The sequence below is a fragment of the Pongo pygmaeus genome, chromosome 3 (assembly GCF_028885625.2).
Source record: "Pongo pygmaeus isolate AG05252 chromosome 3, NHGRI_mPonPyg2-v2.0_pri, whole genome shotgun sequence".
NCBI classification, from domain to species: Eukaryota; Metazoa; Chordata; class Mammalia; order Primates; family Hominidae; genus Pongo; species Pongo pygmaeus.
In genome coordinates this window covers 134777337-134792721 of record NC_072376.2, presented here as the reverse complement: position 1 = coordinate 134792721, position 15385 = coordinate 134777337, and the positions used below count along the sequence as shown (strand labels likewise).

Sequence of the window (15385 nt, the reverse complement as noted above, 5' to 3'; positions counted from 1 at the left end):
AGCCTGCAGAGAATCAATGAAAACGTTCTGTTAACATAAACAACATTCTTACTGAGTCCCTGCAATATAAATTTGGGTCACATCAAGACCTTAACTCTTCTTGGGCACTAACTACCAAATTTTTTCATATAAATAGCTATTTAAATACAGGGTGATGTTATCAAGCCACTGTGAAACAACTATGAAAACTATCCTTTGAAACTTAACTCACTGGAAAAATATAAAGAAACATCATCATTTGGCTCTAATTCTTTTTCGGACCTAGGTAATAAGGCAAATTACCTTCAGGAAACTATAAATCATATGAGAACTGTCAAAATGCATTAAAGAAGCTAACATTTCACAAAATCATGCATCTTACATATGCAGATTCACACATAGCTTGTTTCATATTCAGGCTCTGCTGCTTCTAGCTTGGCAGACTTTGAGAATATTACTTACCTTTTCTGAGCATATTTCCTCAACTTTAAGATAAAAATAATGATAATATCTTTCTCACAGAGTTGTTATAAGGATTAAACATAATAGAAGATAATAGAAGCCAGAAAATTGCTTGGCCCAATATTTGATACATAGTAAATGCTCAAAAGGTAGCTATAATTAATCTAAAATATTTAAGACTATATTTATACTATGTCACAAGAATAGATGCATTTCAATTTATTTGCTTCTTATTTTTCATGACTATCAATCATAATAGCAGCTGTATAAAAACACAAATTATATAAAAACACTTACATGATTGTTTTAGCTGTTCATCTGCTTTTTGTGGATAAATTGGATGCCATGTATAATCAATTGTAAGCATGACACTTGGGACAGTCCAGCATTCAACCCAACCAGACCTTTGAAGAGTAAAACAGACAGTTTCTAGTCAGATACTTATTCCTTTAATTGTACGGAGATACCAGTTGCAGATAATCCAATTTTATTATTATTTTTTTAAAGAAGAATTTGTCCACACATAAGCACAAAACACTTGTCACTAATTTTATTTTATTTTACTAATTAATTTATTTTTTGAGATGGGATCTCTGTTGCCCAAGCTAGAGTGCAGTGGTGCGATCTTAGCTCACTGCAACCTCCGCCTCCTGTGTTCAAGCGATTCCCCTACCTTAGCCTCCCAGGTAGCTAGGACTACAGGCATGCGCCATGATGCCCAGCTAATTTTTGTATATTTAGTAGAGACAAGGTTTCACCATGTTGGCCAGGCTGGTCTTGAACTCCTGATCTCAGGTGATCCACCCATCTTGGCATCGCAAAGTGCTGGGATTACAGGCGTGAGCCACTGTGCCTGGCCTGTGTCACTAATTTTATGTACTCACTTTTCCTGAGTAACGTTGCGCCATTTTGGTTTAACTGTTTTCTGGCCACTTTGACACTCAGCAGGAATACCAGTATCATGAATCATCTTATTTGGATGGCAATTTTTTACCAGCATAAATAAAGAATATTTACTAGGGTGGCAATCTGGTAGAAACAAATGAAGATCAACATCTTCTCCCTAAAAAATAATTATAATAAGCCAAAGTAATAAAATTAGTGCATAAATATGTTGGTTAATACTTACGGGCAAACCTGTCTACAACAATCTTGGAAATAAGTTTGAAAGAAAATAAACAAATTTTATTTATTTTTATTTTATTGTATTATTTATCTTTTTTTTTTTTTAATGGTCTCACTCTGTCACTGAGGTTGGAGCGAAGCCTTGAACTCCGCACTCAAGTGATCCTCCCAAGTAGCTGGGACTAGAGGAATGTACTGTTTTTTGTTTTTTTTAGAGACAGGGTCTTGCTGTGTTGCCAAGGCTAGTCTCAAACTCCTGGCCTCAAGCAACCATCTTGCCTCAGGCTCCCAAAGTGCTGGGATTACACGAGTGAGATAAACAAATTTGAAATGGCAGATTTTACATTCAACAGTCAGGTAAATAACGAATAAGATTTTACATTGACTAAAACTAAATTTGAATTGAAAAACAACAAAATAATCAGAGAAAGAAACAGCATAGTTTCCAAACAGTGAAAAAAATGTCTTCCATGGGTATCCATAGATTTTTTTTTTTAAGTTCAGTTTTTAAAAAAACTTTTATAAGCTCAGGTGGACTATGTTCTATATTTTTATTAATTTTTAAAATAGTATTGTCTCATTTGATTCTAGTAAGTCTCATTTCCTCAACTGGCTTTTAATAATTCAGAACTGGCAAATCAAAGGATCTTCATTTGGCTTTACTTTTTTCCTTATAGGACTTCTATTCTTTGTTCATCTTGATGACTAGTTTCTTAACAGGCAGCAAGGTAAAGTGGTTAAAAGAATGGAGCCCTAAGCTATACTGCCCAATAACTCACTAGCTATATGATGAGTTACAAAAGCTCTGTTCCTCATTTTCCTAATGTATAAATGCAGTTAATAATAAACTCAAGAGGGTTGTTCTGAGAATTAAATGAGTTACTACATAAAGCACATGGAATAGTGTCTATGTAGTACACAGAAAATGTTTAATAGATGTTAGCTGTTTCTATTATGTTGCTAGTTTTACCAGTATAACCACTATTAATACTACAAGTACCACCGGTTGTCCATACCAAAAATGGTCCATAAAATTTTGAGCTTAGAAGTACATAAGAGCTGGCATTCAGATAAAAAGAAGAAAGCTACTGTGGTTACTCCTTGAATTCATGTTTACAATTAAGAATCAAATAAAGGGAAGTATAAAATTAGTTCAAATGAATTAGTAAACATTAGAGCTAGAAGGGCTAACATATAGATTAGCCACAGAGATCAGAAATGAACTCTAAGAAAATAATCAACTTGAGATATTTTTAATTGCCCAATTTCTTAGATGCAGTTAACTACAAAAAGAAAACAACAGGAACTCTGTGACACTAAAGGTAGTAGACATTGGAGGAAAGCTAAAATACCTTGAAGTTGCAACGGACTGGGGAGAAGAGAGTAAAGATAAGCTTTGGGAAATCAAACTTACTAATACACCTTGTGGAATAAATAATGCATTCAACTATACATACTCTTAAAGAGAACTTGGTATTACATGTAGCTGGAACAAAGTCCGTAAAAGGCAAAGAAAAATCAATGTTTAGTGTTTCTCCACAGGCTGCCAGATACACTAAAAAAGAAAAAAAAAAAAAAAGAAGAAAAAGTAAATTTATTTTTAATGTCCATTAAATTTCAATTATAAAATTGCCTAAAATGCACAACTAAACAAAATTAAATTTTAGTCTAATACAAACTCTGAAACAGTCCTCTGAGAGTCTCACAAAGATAATGGGGGGAAATAACTTCTAGCATCTGTTAAAACTATCAGATCAACACTAATTTTCTTAGTTGGTATTTGCCTTAATGAGAGAAATACTTAACCTAATTTTTTAAATGTCTTACCATTTTCCTGTTGTTTAGTAGAACAGTCGATCCAATTGTGTTGATTAGCAGCCCAAATCATTTCAAACTGATGAAACATGATTTTAAAATTCCACGTATATGGAACGAATGAAAAAATGTCTGGAGGACTGTCACTAGACCAGTCTTGAATTAAATCTGAAATTATTGGGGTAGTGAATAGAAATTGTAAAGTTAGTTGAAACCCAGAAAAGTAAAACACAGATTTTCTAACACCAGTCAAAAATGAATTTTTCTTTTGTGTAACTAAAAAAATTTTATACTGAAATATTTAAAAAGTGATTAGGATGTATTTAAATAATTTGACAGTAAACAGATGTTTACTTACTAATCATAGTTCCAAATAAGAGAAATTTTGTATATTAATATATCTATTTTTGAGGAATTTTAGAAAATTAAAAAAAAAATCACCTATTCCACTACCCAAATAGCCAACATTGTGGATACAGTTTCTTCCAGTTATCTTTCTACAGACTGACACTATCCTATAAGCACATTTTTTATGTGTTGCTTCTTTCACTGAACTCAAATATTTTTCTGTGTTATTTCACACATTTACATAAATTTTGCATAATAGCTCATTAATGAGATTTGTCAGGACCTACTTAACCATTTTTTATAGTTGGATATTTATACTCTTTCCAAATTTTTGTGTTTTATATATATTACTATGTGCTATATATTTTTGTAAAAGATATTTTACATATTCAGGATTACTTGTCAGTATAGATTCTAGAAGTAGAATTGCTGGGTCAAAATTTAGGAATATTTTTCAAGACTATTATAAATTGCATTTGAAGAGAAGTGAGTCCATTTACACTCCTACCGGAAATGTATGCTTGACTACCTATTTCACTGAACTTTCTCCTGCATTCTATTTCTTTCTATCATCTATCTGTTTTTCGTTTTGTTTTACTTGACATTTAATAACTGAAAAATGGTATCTCGCTTTCACTGAACTTCTTAATTACAAGCATGGCTGAACATTTTTTCATGTTGTTTTATTCATTAAACAAATATCTACTGAGTGTCTACTGTGTGTCAGGCTCTGTTCTAGACTCTAGGACTACAATGGTGAATGAAACATAGACTTGACTTTCTTAGAATTATAATCAATCATATTTGTTCATTGCCGATTCACTGTATGTTTAAACTGCTTTTTAAAATTGTGTTCATATATTTTGTCTGTTTACCCTTTGGTACTTTAATTTTTTTTAATCCCACCAATAAATAAATGCTCTTTAAAGACATCAGCACTGATCTACCATCTACCATAGCAGTTTGTACAACTTTATCTTCTGGCCTCCACAATGTTTTACATGCATTGTACACTCCCAGCAATGTCTTTCAATAAAAGGGCTCCTCCTAGAGGTGTCAAACTCATCTCTGTATACTCACAGTACGTAACACAGTACCATGTATATAAAATCAGAATGTGTGTGTGTGTGTGGTGTGTGTATGTATGTGACAGAGAGGGAGAGAGAGAGAAACAATTGGAAAAGGTATTATTATAGCACAGACTTTAACACTAGAGAGAGAGGGAAACAACTGGAAACAGTATTATTAAAGCACAGATTTTGACACTAGACAGTCCTGGGTTTAAATTCTGGCTTTATCATTTTACTAGCTATGTAACCTTGAAAAAAAGTGACTTAAATGTTATCAGTTTTCTCTTGTACAAAATAAGAACAACCTCACAGACTTATGATGAGAATTCAGATGATTTATGTGAAGTTTTAACAAAGTAACTGGCACAGGGTAAGCACTCCACAAATGGTAGCATTTATTATTAAAGATATCCTAAGGAAAATTACAGGTAAAACTGTGAAATATTTAAAGTAGTTTTCTTTGTATTTTAAAGGTGATATTTAAACAGAAAAAAGATTCAATAATGAACTCAGAGTAAATTTATCTTACATAATATCATATGAACCCATTTAAAATTTAGCTGCCACATACAGAAGCCAGCACAGATGTATTAGAAACTCTTGTCTTACTAAAATGGCAGAATACATACTTAATGTCAAATGACAATCACAAATTAATCTTAATGAGATATAGAGTTTTACTACATCAACAATAAAAGGCATGTGGCTATTAACCTGTTCTATGAATAGACAACAGAAAATTCCAATTATCAAATTTACCTTAAACATATTTTTATTTAACAATCACAGTGATTCATCACACTTTACATAATCTATGCTTACCTCAAATCTTTTACTCCTACCTAACTAGGCTGACTCTATTCCTGCTTTCTAACTTTAGTCTTTAGCCCAGCGTCTAACACTTGGGAAATGCCCAAAAATCATCTCCGGATATAACCAACTCTACAATATATATTATTCTCACACCATATATCATATATATGGTGTGAGAATGGCTGTTGAGGAACATTAGGCATTCCCTCACATCAGAGAGATAATTTCTTTTCTATAGAATTCCAACAATAGACAAAGCAATCCAAACACTATGACCAAGTAGGTTCACTCCAATATTAAACTAATATTATTCTCTAGTAGTCGTCCTTCTTAGAGAATAAGTTTAAAAAGGACTCTACAGTTATTTGTTATATGTCTTTTAAAAACAATAGAAGTAATATGACCAATTGTTAGTTGTTAAATCTGTAAAATGGTGATTATGTTTACTTTTGCAACTGTTTTTAAAAATTTCTCCAAATAAATTTTATAAAAAAAAATAACCAAAAGAGTGAATTTCAATAGAGAAAGCATAAAAATGAGAGTTAGAGAAAGAAAATAATTTAAGGAAAATCAGTTGCAATTTAGGAAATGTGTACTTAGCTGTCTCAATGTAACTAATACAATAGTGTAAATGAAAGTGCTACTACAGAATAATATTTTCAAATCATGAAGAATTTATACATCTACTGCAGCTATTCTTAGCACTGCAAGAGTCTAAAGATGGGAAATGTCTGGAAGAAAAGTAATGTGAAGGAGTAAATACTTGATGATAGGTATCTATTTTAAAAGATTAGTAAAGTTAAAAAATACAAAATCTTAAGTGAGAAGTAAAAGGCTAGTCAAAGAGGTAAGTAATGTAACAGATTCTTGAGCCAGCTGACTACCTGAGTTAGAATTCAAGCTCAATCAAGTGTGACCCTGGACATATTGTTTTACCTCTCTGTAACTCACCTTCCTCATCTATAAAGTAAGGAAAATAATAATAATATTGATCCCTGAGAGTTATTGTGAGGATTCAATAATTTAATGTGTGCAAACTGCTTAGCACAGAGCCAGACACATAATACGCATTATAAGTTTTAGCTATAATTTTTTTCATAAATTTGAACTGAGAAGTGCTTATTCGATGCTCTGCTTCACTAGCAAAAGCTTAACTTGCCAGGGACTGTCAAAATTTCTACTACTGGGACACTGGTTCAAGCCTTGGAGAAGTATGTAACTCCAGGAAAGCAGAAGCAGTCTATCTAGTCCCCAAGGCTCCCAGTCAAACCAGAAAAGAAATATAAAAGACTTGATTGAACATATTGCAATAAGAGGCATTTTAAAAGGTCAAAACTCTAGTAATAGCAAAATTAGGGTAGAAATTGTTATCCCTGTTTCACAAACAAGGAAACTGAAGCTTAAACAGTGAAATCATTTACACAACATTATAGAATAGTATTGTCAGGAGAGGACTACCTACATATGCCTTAAACACCACTATACCTCCAAATATCTAATAGTACTCAGCATCGATGAGATGCTTGTATAAAACGACTGTTGCACAAATGGATGGATGGATGGATGGATGGATAAATGTAGCAAGCAGTCAAGCAAAGATTAGGTTTCTGTGGAACAGCCAACTGACCTTGGCAAATCAGACCAACTTTATGGGGCTAAACTTTTTAGAAGAAGACCAATAAATGCCACTTATTTTAATGTAGTAATATTTATGCTATTCATAGACCAACAATATGTGTTCTTATAGTCACAAAATATGCAAAGCTATCAATATATGCTGCAAGAAATAAAGGAATGTTTCTTCCAACTAGTGATAGCACCAACTCAACTATCCATGCCAACAGAAAAGATTAAATAAGGGCTCCAAGTATAAAAATAACATTTAGCTATTTGCATATACTGTTGTGTATTATAATTATTAAAACAAAATAATGAAGCCATGCTGATGCCTAATTTGGGAAGAGAGAGAAATTGATTCATCATCCCCATCCTACCCCTCAACTAGACTGATACAAAGCACCAGCCTAAATTGAGTTCTTTCATTTCCTTCTAAGCTCAATTTGGGGTTTATATTTTCCTTGTTTAGGTTAGAAAAGAATGCAAAATGTCTATATTTAAATTTTCTCTTTGATATTTTCAGCCCAAAATGAAATGTTGAAGAAAATATGAATCATATCATATCCCTATGTAATTTAAAAGTAAAACTTATCAAATGTAAACAAGTTCACTGTGATAAATCTCACTGTATTTATATCTATTAGAAAATTACCTGTAAAGAAGTTTTTCTGTGCAAAGATGAAGTGGTAAGTGGCTTTATAAACCTCTAATTCACACTGCCATGTCTGCGGCATGTTCCATATTCGGGGGTAGCTGGCATTGATGTGGAACTGCAAAACAAATGTTAGGTAAAAGTAATTAGAGCTTAAAATGTGACACTGTGTGAACAGCATTAGAAATGAAGTTACACACACTAGTGAGTAATTAAAACTTATTTTCCTACTGAGCTGAACAGAAGGTCCCTTTCAGACTTTAATATTGCTGTGGCTGAAGGTCAATATCCATGGTTACATCTAGCTCCCTGAAATATTAAGTCAAGATGTGGTCAAAAAACTTTCAAAACAACAAATCAGACTACAGTGTTGATACTGTACTCCAGATAAACCAATGGGGTAACAACTGACATCCCTAATTTCTCCTTAAGCCTCATCTGTTAAGTGACAGGCTCAGTGTGAAGGAAGATAGAGTGTGATGCATACTGTCACACAAAGTAAATTAGTATTTCTGCAGTTTGGCATTTCTTTTTTTTTTTGAGACAGAGTCTCACTCTATTGCCCAAGCTGGAGTGCAGTGACACATCTCGCATCACTGCAACCTCCGCCTCCCAGCTTCAAGCAATTCTTGTGCCTCAGCCTCCCGAGTAGCTGGGATTACAGGCATGCGCGCCATCACACCTGGCTAATTTTTGTATTTTTAGTAGAGGCAGGGTTTCGCCATATTGGTCAGGCTGGTCTCGAACTCCTGACCTCAAGTGATCCACCTGCCTCAGCCTCCCAAAGTGCTGGGATTACAGGTGTGAGTCACCACACCCTGCGCAGTTTGGCATTTCTGCAAAGGGAAAAGCTGCCTACCTAGGAACAGCATTGTCACACAGCACTATTTATCAGCAGTAGATGAAGAATTCATTAAAATGCTGAATATGCCAGTTTAAGGTATATTTATGGTATTTTATATATTCCTGTTAATTGCAGAATTTTTCCCTTAATTTACATATGTCATATGTAAAATGTTTAAGACAAGAAATTAAGAAACTTATGGCACCATCTTATGTGAAAGAATCTCTGAATATTAACCATTTTACATAGTAGCTTTCGTTATTGTTAGTGTTGTTGTCCCTGATAGTAATAATAATAATAACCTGCTTGATTCATGAGTCCCCAATCAGCAATTTTAATGATGGGCATTTACATATTGTTTCTTTTTCTAATATGAAACAATACAGGGTATCAACAAGATTTTCTTCATTTTACCTTACTCATCAAGTAAAAGGCACAATAAATTACATTATTTAAACTCTGGGAAAGAAATCCAGCGGGGCTAGAAAACATATATTAAAGAATTATCTTACTTAGAACTTAGAAGAGATTTAGTCCAGCCACACAATGTACTTTAAAAACAATATTCTAACAATTTCTCACATCTTTCAGGCCAAAAACATGTATCATTGCCTTTTATTCACCTCCCTCATACTAGAAGGAGAGCAACAGAGAGATGACAACAGGAGTCCATAGCACTGGGAATCCACTCCTCTTCCCTAGCTGTTCTTGAACTAGAAGATGGACCATTTGATGATTTCCTGGTTACTTAAACTTTATATAAGAAAATTAAAATCAATTGTTTTTCATATAAGTATGTACATCATCATGTACTACAGACTTACTGCTAACATTTCTGCTTCTAAAAGGGTCCGATATTGCATGCTGGTAGTGGCATCCACATGTAAGAGTTGTCCCTTAATAGCAGGAGTGTAACCTAACAATAAAAACATAAAAACTAAGAACCAGGAAAACAATTACAAAATGAAACATCTTTGGACTGGAACCAACTCCTACCACCACCCAAAGAAGGAATCCTTGAAAAATGGTAGTCACTATTTAAACACACCTCAGTGACAGGGAGCTTGCTAACTTAATAGGTGATCCTTCTCATATGGGCTGCTCTAAAGGAACAAAGTTCCAACTCCATATAATATCTATTCTGATTTTACTTTCCTTTGTAGTTTGCAAAACTACTAGTCTATTCTTTAAACAGTAGTTTTCAGTTACGGAACACAACTCCTTTTCTTCTTCCACTGACTCAAGGGTACATATTTTCATCATTTTCAACTACTCCTTATATAATGACAGTTACTAAATAACAGCTATTCCCCTCATGTAATGACAGTTTCTCAGCAATATAGCCCATTCTCAACAAAAGCTGAATAGTTTAGAGTATTGTATTTCCTTTCTTAAAGAAATCTCTTCCTATGAACACTACTTCTGTGGTCACTATTATATGGCTAGTTCCACATGCATCCTGTATTCTGCTCTGGGCTTTTTTTCTTTTTTTAAATACCTGAATCTCTAAAAAGTTTTAAATTTATTTGTTATATATTGTTCTTGCCTGACACCTAAGTCCATTTTCCCTTTGCCAGTCGTCTTAAAAGCCACCTAACCTCTATACCCAAAACCTGACTGGACTTTCCTTAGACCCTTAACTCAAGAGTTCCACAACAAGTATGCTGTGGTACTTGCCACAAATTTACAATAGATATACTCAAGATATTGACTCCTCAGTCCTCAGGCGATTCCTTTACTCCAGTGTACCAGTATTTGTATAATACTACACAAAACAGTAAAAATACTATTTCCTATGTCTATCATCAGTTGTAAAAAGGCAGAAGCACTTCCTTAACTGAAACATTATCAATTGTGTAAAACTCTCAACTGCCTTTATACCCCATCACACACCTGTAAGTAAGGCTTTTCTAAAAGATGCTTCTTTCCAACTGCGTACTCTGAATTAGCACTCCTAGAGAATCTCAAGCATTTCCTTCAAGCCTTAGTAAGATTGTATTTTTAACACTAGATAAGGGTTAGTTATTCACTAAAATAGCCTCAGAGTTATGGGAAAAAGATACACTATGCCATTCACAGTCACTTTTTCAATTGATTATCTAAGCAGGCAGGCCTGAATGCTACCACTTTACATAAACTAATGAACGTAGTCAACCCTCTGCCTGCTTTCCTCTTACACCACCAAAATAAGTGACAGAACCAAGAAACAAGAGCTAAGAATTACACAAAAATGAATTATACTTAGCAACAGAAACACTAATGATGATTGATTTTAAATGTGGGTAAGTTGCTACTCTTTACTCTCAAGAAAGAAAATAAAGCAGAATTTCATCTTAACTGCTCTCAATTACAAATGTAGTAAGAAAATGGAATTAGAAGGCAAAATGAAGTTATAACAATTTGATGAATTTAACAAAAAGTATTTATTCATGTTATTAACTGTGTCAGTGCCCATATTTCAAGTGCATGATCAACTTAGATCATCTCAGCTCAGATGAAACTAAAGCTGTGAGGGCACTCTTTAACATTTTTAACATGAAATATTTATTAAAGTTATGCCACTCAAAGTACCCAGCTTACTCCCTGACGAAATCTACTAATAATATAACCTAAAACCAAGCCTTGTAGTCATCCAATCAATTACTGCCCAAATGTCTGGTACAGGGTTCAGCACCGAGAATACACTAAAGGAAAAAAACAGCACCTGCTCTCATAGTGCAACAGTCTAACTGGAAAACTATGCATTAAGTAAATTATGCTCAGTTCTATGAAAGAAATGCATACATTATAATAAAAGCATATAAGACTGAACTTGATTAGAAAATGTTTCCCTTCTCTCTAAATGCTCAATTATATAATATTTCCCTTTAATGAGTATAGGCACATCAAAATACAATAAAAAACTGAAAAAGAAAACCTTATTAACGTTAGTCTAAGATGATTAACAAACTTTATTATTTACAATTATTTCTCTAATTATTTAAAAAAGAAAAGTAACAGTTGCAGCTTACCATTTTCTTCAACTGTCATTGGAATATTAATTTCTAAATATGAGCCAGCTCCTACATTTACATGTACAGCATTTGTTTCCTACCAAAAGAAAAAATTGATTCATATAAAACATTAATTGTAATTATTCTCCCATCTTTACTTTTCAGTTATTATCACAGAAGAAATTATTGATGTTAAGTAAGTATTACAAGTTCCTAAGAACAAAAGTTCAAATTTTTACCAAAAATACACTAAAACAATTTAGCCAGATATAAAGGAGAAAATGAGCCAGAATATAGCATGAAGGTCTATTACTATTAATTTCTTCCCATTATTTGACATTTAATAAAATTATGATGATAGTAAAATACATAAAATTATTTGAAGGGAAAACAGCTTATATAAATTAATCCAAGTATGGGACTAGTCACCAGGAAAAAACTCTGAAAAATAATGTTAAAATTTTAAATACTATTTTCTACTATATTATTATAATAATTACCCTATTTTTGGTAAACAGCAAATCAATTGTAGCATCTGCAATAATATTCATTCGTAATTCAAAAGCAAGGATCTGTCTTGGTCTCCCAGGCTGTGCAATTTCAGAAACTTTCAGAACTTGATAGTCAGGTGGAAAGAAAAACTTCCACAAACAATCTCTACATTAAGGAGGTAGAAGGAATAATGACATGTTATTCAAACAAAATTACTTCTGATAAAGGAACATAATCAATATGCTAATTTTTTATTATCATTGCTATCACATTTGACAATTAGACTGTTTTCTGCAATATTTAACACTTCCAGAGATCAATGAGCCTTGATTACTCAATAGATATACTATTATCAAATGAGACATAAGAGAAAATTTGCACTATTCAAGAGTACTACGACAAACTAAAGACTCTCTACAAGTATATAAATTGCCCAAATGGCAAACAAAGAACTGACAGAGGATAGCTTAATTAAAATCATCATTCCAACCTGGACAAGTTACTCAATCTTCCCCAGAAAATTTGAGCTGCTTCCTCTTCTGTAACACAGGAATAATATACCTTGTCTCATACAAAGGTTTGGAGGTTTAAATGGTAAGATACATGGAAAACACTTAGCAGTGCATGGCACATGGAAGAATTGGCTATTTCTATTAGTTTCATAATCACTTTAAATCAATATTATATCATTAAAAGGCTAAAGAGCAATAGATTTCTAAAAGGTAAATAGGTATCTGGAGGCTGAAGTACTAATGTTTTTGCTTCCCCTTATCATTTGACAAAAATGAAAGAGCCCAAGAAATTTTCAATTCAGTCTTCTACAGGGAGCTAACATTAGTATTGTATAATATTACTCATACATTCAAAGAAGGTGCCAGTCTATGGCTTTAAAACAGGAAGGATTGAGTCAGCAGTGACAGAAAATGCTACCTAGAATAAATAAGACTGGGGAAAATTAGATGAACCAGACAAAATCTGTACACTAAGTCTCACAGACTTTAACTTGCTATTGTTAAATTAAAATATATGAAAGGAAAATAAGGTTCTGCAAATGTTTTAAGACACATAAATATAGAAAATTAAGAATATTAAGGATAGAGAATCCATTAGATGACCACTGACTATAAGGTGGGTAGACAGGAGGACATAATGAGAAGGGCAGTAGACCTGAAGGGCTGGTTTGAACCTCAGCACTTCATGCTGTAGCTTCACTATCTTGCCCAAATCACTGAACCTCTCTGCATCTCCATTTTAGCACGTTTAATGAGTTCATTACATCTGTCCTATGAATCTCACTGAGTTATAAAGATCAAGTCGGAAAATACTAATGAAAGTACTTTAAGTGAAAGCAATAAAAAAAATGCCAGACAATGTTAGGAAGGTTTGTATTATTATAATCATCATCTGAAGATTAAATTTCATTGTAAAACAGTTTGTATTTCAACTCTGTCATGAAAATTCATAAAAAGAAAACATGAAGTAAAAACTGAATAATATCTTAAATATTCAGACAATCATGTAAAGGTAGTAGAACTGACACCAAAATCTAGAAACTAAAATCATGTTATGATTATAAAATCTATAGGCTAAAACCATGCTATTTCAAAAGTCAGTAACTCCTCACAATGCTGAGTGAATTATCCAATAGCAAAACAGCTGAGATTTCTTTCTGTATGTCTTATGTTAATAGATGGCTGCTAAGAAAACTGTCCTTACTATTCATTACTAACTACAGTTCATATTTGTGCAGAAACTCAATACAGGGAAGGAGAAGAGGAAATGGCTGTGTAAGACCTTTTGAACATGTAATTGAGGAGACAAATATTGCTCACATTAGTGAATTTAATACATGTGAAAAATACATTTCTTTTTTTTTCTTTTTTAAATAAAACTCAGTGTTTTTTTAAAGTCCAGGTTAGAAATGCATTGCTCTTCTCTCCTGGCAGTGGAAAAATCTACTGAAAGGAGTGGTTAAAGCAAATTTCTATCTTCAGTGTCATTTCTCTATTGCATTTTAGTTTGGGTTTTTGTGTAAATATACCCTAAAACTTATGAAAAATACATAACGAAATTAAATACAGTTTAAGAAGAATCACACTTTATTTAAGTGCTAAAAAATGCAAAAATACTTCATGGCCCTATGTTAAAGCATTATTTTCATTTTTTCTTCGCAAACAATATATAACTGTTCTGCCAACCTAACAAAATAAACCTTTCTTGAGATTTCTGAATATAGTTTAAATAGATGTAGCTCTATTACTTAATGAAAGGTAAAATCTCTCATTTTCAACTATATGCTATATGTCAAATATAGCATGACTTATAGGAAAAATTTTACCATAAGAGGAAAATTTAAATTCAATTATGTGAAAAGTATTTTCTTTCTAACCTGAAATTTTATGCTCTGCTTACTTTCAAGTTTAACAAATGACCTAATGCAGAACTTAATGAAGTATTGTTTTAGCATAATGCAAGAATTTTCAAATAACGAGCTTATTCATTTACCATATAATTGTTAGTTAGCTACTTAATGAGGCAGGTATTCCTATATACTACAGATAACAAGATTAATAGAATATACTGTTTGGTATATTATACCTCAACCAGCCTTCTTAGAATATACTACTTGACAAAATACATAATAATTCTAATAATGCTAGCTAGATGGCACTTTTTTAAAAAGCATTTAAAAAGTCAATACATCAAGTTAGTATCAGCACTCTTTCACTAATCTATCAATGGCCCCATAATATCTGCTCAAGTGAATGACCTGGCTTTCTCTATTCAAAAAAGCTAGTTCATGAATAGAAAAACTAAACTAATTTTAAGCAATGTCTAATTTTGTACATAAAAACTTAGATGCTCCCTCATAATTAATGGTAAATGTCCCCTTCTTTGTTTAAAATTTTTCAAAAGTAGAAAAATGTTCATAGTATATTAAAAATTAAAAATACTTTAAAATAAAATGACATTATAAAATCTATACCTCTTAACCACGATAGACTATAACTATAGGACAATTCTCCACTATCCTCATGCATTTATAAAACTCTTCTCTTGCCTCAATGATTCACCCTCCTCTTCTTTCCCTGGCTAACTCTCGATTATCTTTCAAAACTTAATTTACATGTTACCTCAACCAAACAGCCTTCTTCTCTCCCCTAATCTTTAATAT

At 32.6% G+C, this 15385-nt stretch overlaps 1 protein-coding gene across 26 annotated transcripts in view; it reads right to left on the bottom strand.

Moving 5' to 3' along the window:
* BLTP1 (bridge-like lipid transfer protein family member 1) overlaps positions 1–15385 on the bottom strand; it is a 215674-nt gene that overhangs the window by 156554 nt on the left and 43735 nt on the right. For all 26 annotated transcript variants that reach the window (XM_063664090.1, XM_063664083.1, XM_063664080.1 and 23 more), the window contains 8 exons: positions 12219–12375; positions 11737–11815; positions 9550–9641; positions 7882–7999; positions 3394–3549; positions 3024–3121; positions 1326–1504; positions 739–845 (listed from right to left, as the gene is read on the bottom strand). In XM_063664090.1, coding sequence (XP_063520160.1) covers positions 739–845; positions 1326–1504; positions 3024–3121; positions 3394–3549; positions 7882–7999; positions 9550–9641; positions 11737–11815; positions 12219–12375 — 986 coding nt within the window. The remainder of the gene's footprint in view (positions 1–738; positions 846–1325; positions 1505–3023; positions 3122–3393; positions 3550–7881; positions 8000–9549; positions 9642–11736; positions 11816–12218; positions 12376–15385) is intronic.